The sequence below is a fragment of the Gekko japonicus genome, unplaced genomic scaffold, assembly GCF_001447785.1.
Source record: "Gekko japonicus isolate JY-2015 unplaced genomic scaffold, Gekko_japonicus_V1.1 scaffold4448, whole genome shotgun sequence".
Taxonomy (NCBI): Eukaryota; Metazoa; Chordata; class Lepidosauria; order Squamata; family Gekkonidae; genus Gekko; species Gekko japonicus.
In genome coordinates, this window is record NW_015166571.1 from 34,773 (window position 1) to 44,099 (window position 9,327).

General features: G+C 45.8%; 1 protein-coding gene across 1 annotated transcript in view; it reads left to right on the forward strand.

Moving 5' to 3' along the window:
* Positions 1 to 9,063, forward strand: part of LOC107111397 (contactin-5-like) — a gene marked incomplete at its 3' end in the record, with an annotated part of 38,144 nt that extends 29,081 nt beyond the window's left edge. The window contains exons 3-4 of the mRNA XM_015412362.1: positions 7,718 to 7,854; positions 9,007 to 9,063. Coding sequence (XP_015267848.1) covers positions 7,718 to 7,854; positions 9,007 to 9,063 — 194 coding nt within the window. The remainder of the gene's footprint in view (positions 1 to 7,717; positions 7,855 to 9,006) is intronic.
* Between the last annotated feature and the right edge of the window lie 264 nt (positions 9,064 to 9,327).

A 9,327-nucleotide genomic window follows, 5' to 3' on the forward strand; every position in this document is an offset into this window, starting at 1 on the left:
ACCCCTCAGATCTACAGGTCTGGCCCTCCCCTTAGTATTGCCAGTCTCCAGGCAGCACCTGGAGATCTCCAAGTTCTGTTCTCCTGGAGAGAATGGCTGCTTTGGGCAATGGACTCTATGGAATTATACCCTGTTGAGGTCCCTCTGCACCCCAAACCCTGCCCTCCCCAGGCTCTACCCCTCAGATCTACAGGACTGGTCCTTCCCTATGTATTGCCAGCCTCCAGGCAGCACCTGGAGATCTCCAAGATCAGTTCTCCTGGAAAAAATGGCTGCTTTGGGCAATGGACTCTATAGTATTATACCCTGCTGAGGTCCCTCCACACCCCAAACCCTGCCCTCCCCAGGCTCTACCCCTCAAATCTACAGGTATTTCCCAACCCAGAGTTGGCAACCCTGTAACTGGCTATGGAACAACTCTCCAGACCCTTGGAACCCAGATGACATGGCATAGGAGGAGGTGCTTTTCTACCTTAGCTGTCACTGCATAACCCAAAATCAACATAAGTCAGAGGTGGAGGGAACCATACCTGTTACCATGAGGCTTTCCTCCCATAGTACCCACTTGGGGCAGCAAAATGACTTTAGACAGCCCTGCCTTATAGCTAAGCAGAAGGAAATAAACATGGCTTGCCTCCCTCTATTTTCTCCTTCCCTCTGCTGCCCCACCAGCCACAGCCGGGACACTCACCTGGAGCTTCCTTCTAGAGCTCATTGTATTTCTTCCCACATCGAGCCTTACTCCTAGTAAGCATATATATCTATTTAATTTTATTTAGGTGATTAACAGTCTGCCTTTCTTGGACTCAAGGCGGATTACACAGATTGAGTTAATCCAATCAACATTAATACAATACAAACACTGAAATGGGATTTGGGATGTCTAAAAACAGAACTGAAGCAGAGCATAAGTGCTAACATGGCACATTAAATGATGCAACATTACACAATAGGATCAAGCCACAGCAAACTATGCACAGTAATACAGACCACAGTCCCCACTAATTTATCCAAGTAACTTTTTGAAGCCTTTTGTACCAGGCCACACTATTGCCTGTGTAAAAAAGCCCTCTTAAATAATTCAGTTTTGCATACTTTGCAAACTGGGTGTCATGCTAGCATCTTCCCTACCATCTTTCCCTCACATAAGAACATAAGAAGAGCCCTGCTGGTTCAGACCAGTGGTCCATCTAGTCTAGCATCCTGTCTCCCACAGTGGACAACCTGTTCTTCTGGAGGTCCAGCAACAGGGCATAGAGGCCGAGACCTTCCCCTGATGTTGTCTCCTGGCCACTGTTCCCTCTAAGCTGAGTTAGTGTGAGCTAGCTCACAGTTTTCTAGCCTCTGGCTCAAACATTTTTGTCTAAGCTGAGGAAACATGGCTCCAGAGCAAGCTAATTTATGCAGCAGGCAAATCGCTCACTCACAACTTTAATGCCAGTAGCTCACAAAGTAGAATTTTTGCTCACAAGACTCCACAGCTTAGAGGGAATATTGCTTCTGGCTCTGGGATTCAGAGGCTTAATGCCTCTGAATGTGGAGGTTCCCCTCAGTCACCATGGCTAGTAGCCATTGACAGACTTATCCTCACTGAATCTATCTAATCCCCCTTTGAAGCTGTTTATTCCTGTAGCCATCATAACATCCTCTGGCAGCAGGGCTTTTTTTGTAGAAAAAGCCCAGCATGAATGTATTAGCATAATAGGCCACACCCAATAGCAGAAGCTCATTAGCATATTAGGCCACACCCTGACAGCATAGCTCTTTAGCATATTAGGCCACATCCCGATGCCTTCCCTTGGCTTGCCCGAGTGCCCCACGGCTGTGGGGAGCCCGGACAAAACGGCCCTTGGACAGGCCCGGGAATTCCAGGGCCCTCCTAGCCCACCCGCCTTGGAGTCAACAGGGGTCGCTCTCCAGGCCTTCCCTCTGTAGCCACGCACGCAGAGGTTTTGGCTGTAGAGGGCTTGGCCAACTCAGAAGCCAGCCAGAACTGCATTCCTGTGCATTCCCCCACATTTTAATCACTTTCTGTGTAAAGTAGTAAAATAGAGGTGACTGCTGAAGACTCTTTGGGTTGGGACCTCTTGAATCAAGCTTTACATTTCTGTGTTTTTCAGCTGTAGGTGCCCAGTTGGAGTTTGTTTCCTCAGCTAATGTCAAAGGGGAAATGATATAAATCACTCCCCGCTCTTATGAGGGTTCCTCAGCTTTCCCAAGGGAGTCCCCCAACTTTCAGAAGCAGATTTTGCATGTTGCAAGGGATTGAAAAAAGGGAAAGGCAACTGAGATTTCTTTTGAAATCTTGGAGGGGTTTGGACCTATCGCTGTATACATGGTATGTTCTGAATTTCACTCAATGAAACTGCTGAGCGGTCGGGTTAGAACGGATAAAAGGAAGTACTTCTTCACCCAAAGAGTGATTAACACATGGAATTCACTGCCACAGGAGGTTGTGGCGGCTACAAGCATGGACGGCTTCAAAATGGAATTAGATAAGCATATGGAGCAGAGGTACATCAGTGGCTATTAGCCACAAGGTATAGATAGGGACTCTGGGGCAAGTGATGCTCTGTCATCTTGGTGCTTGGGGGGGTCAACAGTGGGAGGTCTTCTAATGTCCTGGCCCCACTGGTGGACCTCCTGATGGCACCTGGTATTTCTGGCCACTGTGTGACACAGAGTGTTGGACTGGATGGGCCTTTGGCCTGATCCAACATTGACGTCTCTTATGTTCTTATGAATAAAGTTCTGAACTTCATTATTTTACACTAAGATTGCCAACTATGGGTTGGGAAGTACCTGGAGATGTAGGGGGTTGACCCTGGAGTGGGTGGTGTTTGGAGAGGAGAGAGACCTCAGTGGGGTGCAATGCCACACAGTCCACCTTCCAAGGCAGCCATTTTCTCCACAGGAATTGATCTCTTGTAATCTGGAGATAATCTGTAATTCTGGGATATCTCCAGCCACCACCTGGATGTTGGCAACCCTATTTTACACCCAGGATCATTTTGTTTTTCTACAGGTTTCTTGGATACACACACACAATTCCCCTTAACTTTTCAATACATGTCCAAATTGCAGACCAATCCTCCTTCGGCTATCTTGAGACTCAAGACTAAAAATCAACTTGATTTATATTCTTTGCAACCAGTGTTCCGGGCAGAACTGTCATGTCTTTTTGCAGCTTCTCGGGACCCTGATTGGTGACTGGTCAAATACCAAATAGATTGCAAGATTTATTCTTAAGTTCCATCCAGCTGAGGAGCTGCTATTAAAGTGCTTTATTGATTTTATTCTGTCCAAAATAGATCCTTCACTGTGCTGATTCTCAATTACTAACCAGCCCTGCCAGATATATTATTCTGCATTCCTTGGTGTCAGGGCCATTGACACCTGATCTTCTGCAATGCCATACAGAAGAGATTTGAACGGCTTTCCTCTTCAGTGCTTTGGATTAATGAGTTAAGCCTTATTAATTTGAGCTGGCTTTTTTCCCTTGGAATTTGGCATCTGTAGAATAGTTATTAAGGCCTTAAGCCCACAGCGTCGTCTGTTGTTGCTAAACCGTTTTGTTAGACGGGGAAAATGGGATTCTGAAAGAGGCATGTGGGCAGGGGACTCTACAGAAGACTCTTCAGGACGCCAGAATCTTTGTGCAGAGAGGCAGGGTTGCCACATCCAGGTTGGGAAACTCCTGGAGATTTGGGGATAGAATACAGGGAGGACAGGGATCTCAGTGGGGTACGAGGGCATAGAATCCATCCTCCAAAGCATCCATTTTATCCAGAGGGATTGACCTCTGTAGTCTGGAGATGAGTTGTAATTCCAGGAGATCCCCAGGCCCCACCTGGAGGTTGGCATCCCTAGTGGAAAGAGTTTTGTAAATGAGATCCAGAGGATGTTCTGGTGCCACAAAATGCTGTGGATCTGGAATTAAAAAGTCACCCCATTTGCACTGGGGGGTGGTTCTGGAATGTTTATTTAACACCTGCACCCTCTCCCCGCAGGGGACATGGGGTGGTTGACAACATTTAAAATACAGTAGATACGCACACAATACACATAAATCAATGCAATAAATAGAACAGTTAAACCAACTGAAACATCAACTTGACAACAGGTTACTTGAAGGAGTTAGAACAGCTGGCCAGCTCCCTAGAGTTAACCAGAGGCTGCGTAAAACAGGGGAGCCTATCTTTTTGGTGTAGTGGTTAGGAACGTGGACTCTAATCTGAGAGAACCATGTTTGATTCCCCACTCTTCCGCATGCAGCTTCTAGTGGGACCTTGGATCAGTTACAAGTTATTTCAGAGCTGTTCTGTCAAGAGCAGTTCTCGAAAGAGCTCTCTCAGCCCCGCCTACCTCACAGGGTGTCTGTTGTGAGGAGGGGAAGGGAAAGGAGTTTGTAAGCCGCCCTGAGACTCCAAGTGAAGGGCAGGGTATAAATCCAATCTCTTCTCTTCTTCTTTTTCATCACAGGGCAGGAGGTTGTAAACCACTCTGAGACTCCTTCAGGTAGTTGTTGTTTTCTTCTTCTTCTTCTTCTTCTTCTTCTTCTTCTTCTTCTTCTTCTTCTTCTTCTTCTTCTTCTTCTTCTTCTTCTTCTTCTTCTTCTTCTTCTTCTTCTTCCCCGCAAAGAACTTGGGGGAAACCAAGTGGATTTGCAATAAGTTTTCACTTACTGCCAGCAGCTACCATGGACTTTTTTCTTGCATTTCGTCTGGCACAAGAGCTTTAGCTTAAATGGAAATTTGGTGCTGGATCCAACCCAATGACCTACCACTCCTCTAAGAAAAGTGTAAAGCCTTTCATCAGCGTTAAGGAGCCTTCTGCTGACTTAAGTGACTGTTCTTCCAACAATGGAATTACTTAAGATGGAGGAAGGGCTCCTTAGCCTGGAGAAAGGCTGCTTAAGCTAGTGCAACTTCCTCCAGTCTAAGGCAAGCTTCTGCCTGACAGATCCAATATGCAGTCACTTAACTACATAAGAGTTTTCTTTTTAAACCTGGGTCATAACAAACTTCCTAAAAAGTGTAGCTCGCCACCTAGTGGTGCATAATGCTAAAAGAGCTAGAACTTCTGACTGCCAGACAATCTTAAGATCCCCTGGCTATACTACACACACTGCCATACAATAATTATTAATTATTATTATCCTAAAAAGTCTACTTATTTTGACTTTGAGGTCCTTTTTTAACCTCAGCCACTGTAGTGTATTCATTTTTAGTTTTTGCCAAGGAAAAGTGATCCAGAAAAGCATGGTTTCCTTTCATTGCAACATCCCTCCCACCTTCAGACTGGAGTCTAAGGACACATGGATCTCCATTCCTAGTTGTATCTGATGAAGGGAGCTTTGACCCTCAAAAGCTTATCTCCCAAAAAATCTTGCGGATCTCTAGGGTGCTACGGGACTCGAATCAAGCAGCTCTACTTCAGATCAACACAGCTACCCTCTGAAAGTGTCTCCAAGAGAAGCACTGAAGTATTGTAGTAGTCTGTGGGTTGCCACAGTTTCACTAAGGAACATTTACATCACTACAGGCAGTTAAATGCTTGAGGCAGAAAAACATTTGCTCGGATAATGAAAACATTAGTGATTAATAACAATACATGTTTGAGCCAGACTCTGAGTGTTTGAAACTGGTCCTGGGCGTTATGAAACAGGTAGACTTCTGCCACCAAAAACTGGTTCTTTTTGATTGTTTTTTTACTACCTGAAGAAACACTGGAATTTGGCTTGTGGTTGGGAATCTACTCCTAATGCATTTGCGTAAGTTTTTCTTCACACTTTTGTATGAGTGTCTCAGCCTGGTCAGTACCCAGATTACCTGGGAGCCTTCTACCAACACCTTTGAGGTTCTTATAGGAAGGCTTTGTTTGCCAGTGTAAGAATAAGTAAATAAAATAATTAGTTATGGTTGAATTCCCATTACATATTAGAGTACTGGATCAGCCTCAAGGTTATGGTGTTGACCTTTAAGGCGTTAATGGTCAAGGACCCATGTATCTTCTCCTGGTACACTCCCTGAAGAGCATCATGCTCACTTGATAAGAACCTTCTGGTGGTCCCTGGCCCAAGAAATACCTGGCTGTCCTTGACCAAGGCCAGGGAAATTTCTGCTCTGGCCTCAACCTGGTGGAACTCTCTACCAAATAACATCCATATCCTGTGGGACATAATGTAGTTCCACAGGGCATGTAAGGCAGAGATGTTCCACCAGGCGTTTGGCTGAGGACAGCGACCGTTCCATCAAGGTGGCACTCCTGTCTTTCCCCCTACCTCTTTCCCCACTAGGCGGTGGCATGCTCCAGGTAACTTATCGCCATCTATTGGTTATAAGTATTGTTGTTTTAACTGGTAAGTTAAATTATGAATCTGGAAGTTGTGAATTGGTAAACTGGCCTTTGATATACACTGCTGCCCTTTGCCCTATTTATATGGAAGGGTGTTTTAAAAATTCAATTAAACAAATAAATAATAAACATTACAAAGAGCTGCAGATAATGGATTCAGTCTACCTCAGGCCTCTCAGCCATTTTGTGACGTGTGAGGTCAAAATCACACACCTCAGTGTGAAGGTTGAGATTGTGTCACAGCCTTAAGCCTCCAAACTAGGATTTCTTTAGCACTCTCGTATTAGTAGAGCATCAGTAAAGAAGAATCAATTTGTGGTCTGAAATCCACAAGATCTCTGCCAGTTTGGTGTGGTGGTTAAGTGCACGACCTCTTATCTGGGACAACCGGGTTTGATTCCCCACTCCTCCACTTGCAGCTGCTGGATGATCTTGGGCAAGCCATAGTTCTGTCAGAGCTGGATGATCTTGGGCAAGCCATAGTTCTGTCAGAGCTGGATGATCTTGGGCAAGCCATAGTTCTGTCAGAGCTGTTCCCTCAAGGACAGTTCTGAAAAGAGCTCTCTCAGCCCCACCAGCCTCACAGGGAATCTGTTGTGTGGAGGGAAAGGGAAAGGAGATTGTAAGCCACGCTGAGACGCCAAGTGAAGGGCGGCATTTAAATCCAATCTCCTCCTCCTCCTCCTTCTCCAGGCCTTGCCATATAGTATCTGATCCCAGGTTCACGCAGGGCTGCCACCTTAGGCTTGGGTGATGCCTGGCGAGGGTGGAGTTTGGGGAGGGGAGGGAGCTCAGCGGGGATGTGGCACTATACAGTCCTCGCTCCAAAGCTGCCATTTTCTCCAGGGAAACTGATCCTTGTGGTCTGAAGTCCAGTTGTAATTCCAGGAGAGCTCCAGGCCCCAACTGGATATCGGCAACCAAAGCACTACTCTGACCTCTGGACTGTTTAGCTTTTTCTATAACATCTTGTGAGAACTGGTTTCTCACAAGGGAGGCACCATGGCTCAGTGGTAGAGCATCTGCTTGGCATCCAGAAGGTTCCTTCCCTGCCATCTCCAGTCAAAAGGACCAGGTAGTAGGTGATGGGAAAGACCTCCACCTAGGACTCTGAAGAGTCGCTGCCAGTCTGAGTAGACATTACTGACCCTGATGGACCAAGGGTCTGATTCAGGAGAAGGCAGCTTCACATGATCTTGTGTGTATTCCCCCCATTCTACTCATCCACTCTTGATTGGCTGACATTGACAGGAGCCAGGCTCTCAGTGATAAATCGATCACTGAACCTTCAGAATGTTAGGTAAAGCAGCCTAGTTCAGCAACAATAAACACTGTGATCCTCTTCCTTTTCTGTTGGCAGCGTACCCGCATTGGGTGGACAGGCTTAATGATACCCAGCTAGACAGTGGGGATCAACTTCGATGGGAATGTAAAGCGACTGGAAAGCCACGGCCCACCTATCACTGGCTAAAAAATGGAGTGTCGTTCTTGCAGGAGGTAAGTACACAGTAGTTTTCATTTGCTTCCAGTTCTCCTTGCTTTCATTAAATTAATGTGGCCACTGAGAGAAAACCTCTAGACCCTTCAGCACTGTGTATGTCTCGTTGCCCACTCTGGGGGGAAGCAGGATACTTTACACACGATGCATCTTTCTGCCTATCACACCACAGAAATGTTTTGGCATGGAATTCTCCCATCTCATAATGGAGAACACGCACAAGTATGGTTATAATTATAATACACACAGCACTGATTATAATTCAGTAGACTTCTTGTGCGTGGGGTACAGGTGTGTGCAGTGTGGAGGTCCTATGACCTCTGGGAAACTCCCTTTATGATCCCTGAGACTGCATCAATGGCTTCCTGTGCACTTCCAAGTATACTTTGGCAACCATTGCATGCCCTTACCTGCATCCAAAGTATTTTAGAAGAAGAAGAAAAAGAGATTGGATTTATACCCCACCCTTCACACGGAATCTCAGAGTGACTTACAATCTCCTTTTCCTTCCCCTCCCCACAACAGACACCCTGTGAGGTAGGTAGGGCTGAGAAAGCTCCAAGAGAGCTGTGACTGCCCCAAGGTCACGCCAGCAGCTGCATGTGGAGGAGTGGGGAATCAAACCCGGTTCTCCCAGATTAGGGTCCGCGCTCTTAACCACTATACCAAACTGAGTAGACATTACTGACCTTGATTGACCAAGAGTCTGATTCAGGAGAAGGCAACTTCATGTGATCTTGTGCGTATTTCCCCCATTCTACTCACCCACTCTTGATTGGCTGACATAGACAAGGAGCCATAGACATAGTCAAGGCTGACATAGACAGGAGCCAAGCTCTCAGTGATAGCATTTCCCCAAAGACAAAAGAAAGGAAAAGCCAAGACCATTGGTGTATACCCTACCATTCCATTAAGCAAAGTTTGATGTCTTCCTCCAGCTTAAGTGGCTGTTAAGGCTGGGTGAAGGCTCCCATAAGCTAGAGAAACTTCTGACAAACTTAAATAAGATACTGCCTGTTGAGTACAATAAGCACGTTTAATCCATTGTAACACCTTTCCCCCCCTACTCTACTTCCTTCTGAAGCTGAAAACCCAACAAATTTTTCTGGTTTTGTTTGCTTTTGTAGAATTATTTTTCTATTCCATTACAGAGCAGGATTGAGATGGTTAATGGTGTACTGATGATCCACAGTGTCAATCAGTCGGATGCTGGAATGTACCAGTGTGTAGCAGAAAACAAGCATGGAGCCATTTACACCAGCGCCGAGCTGAGGATTTTGGGTGTGTAGTTCCAGAATTTCAGAAAGTTCCTCTCTCTATTTCCAGTTTATTAAGAATCTGCTATTAACTTAGGTCAAGTTCTGCCAGATAGTCCTGCACAGTGTGTTAGCCAAATTTCCTTAATTCTTATCAAGCTTGGGGGAATTATGATATTAAAGGGCAATTGACATATAGCACATGGACATGACCTG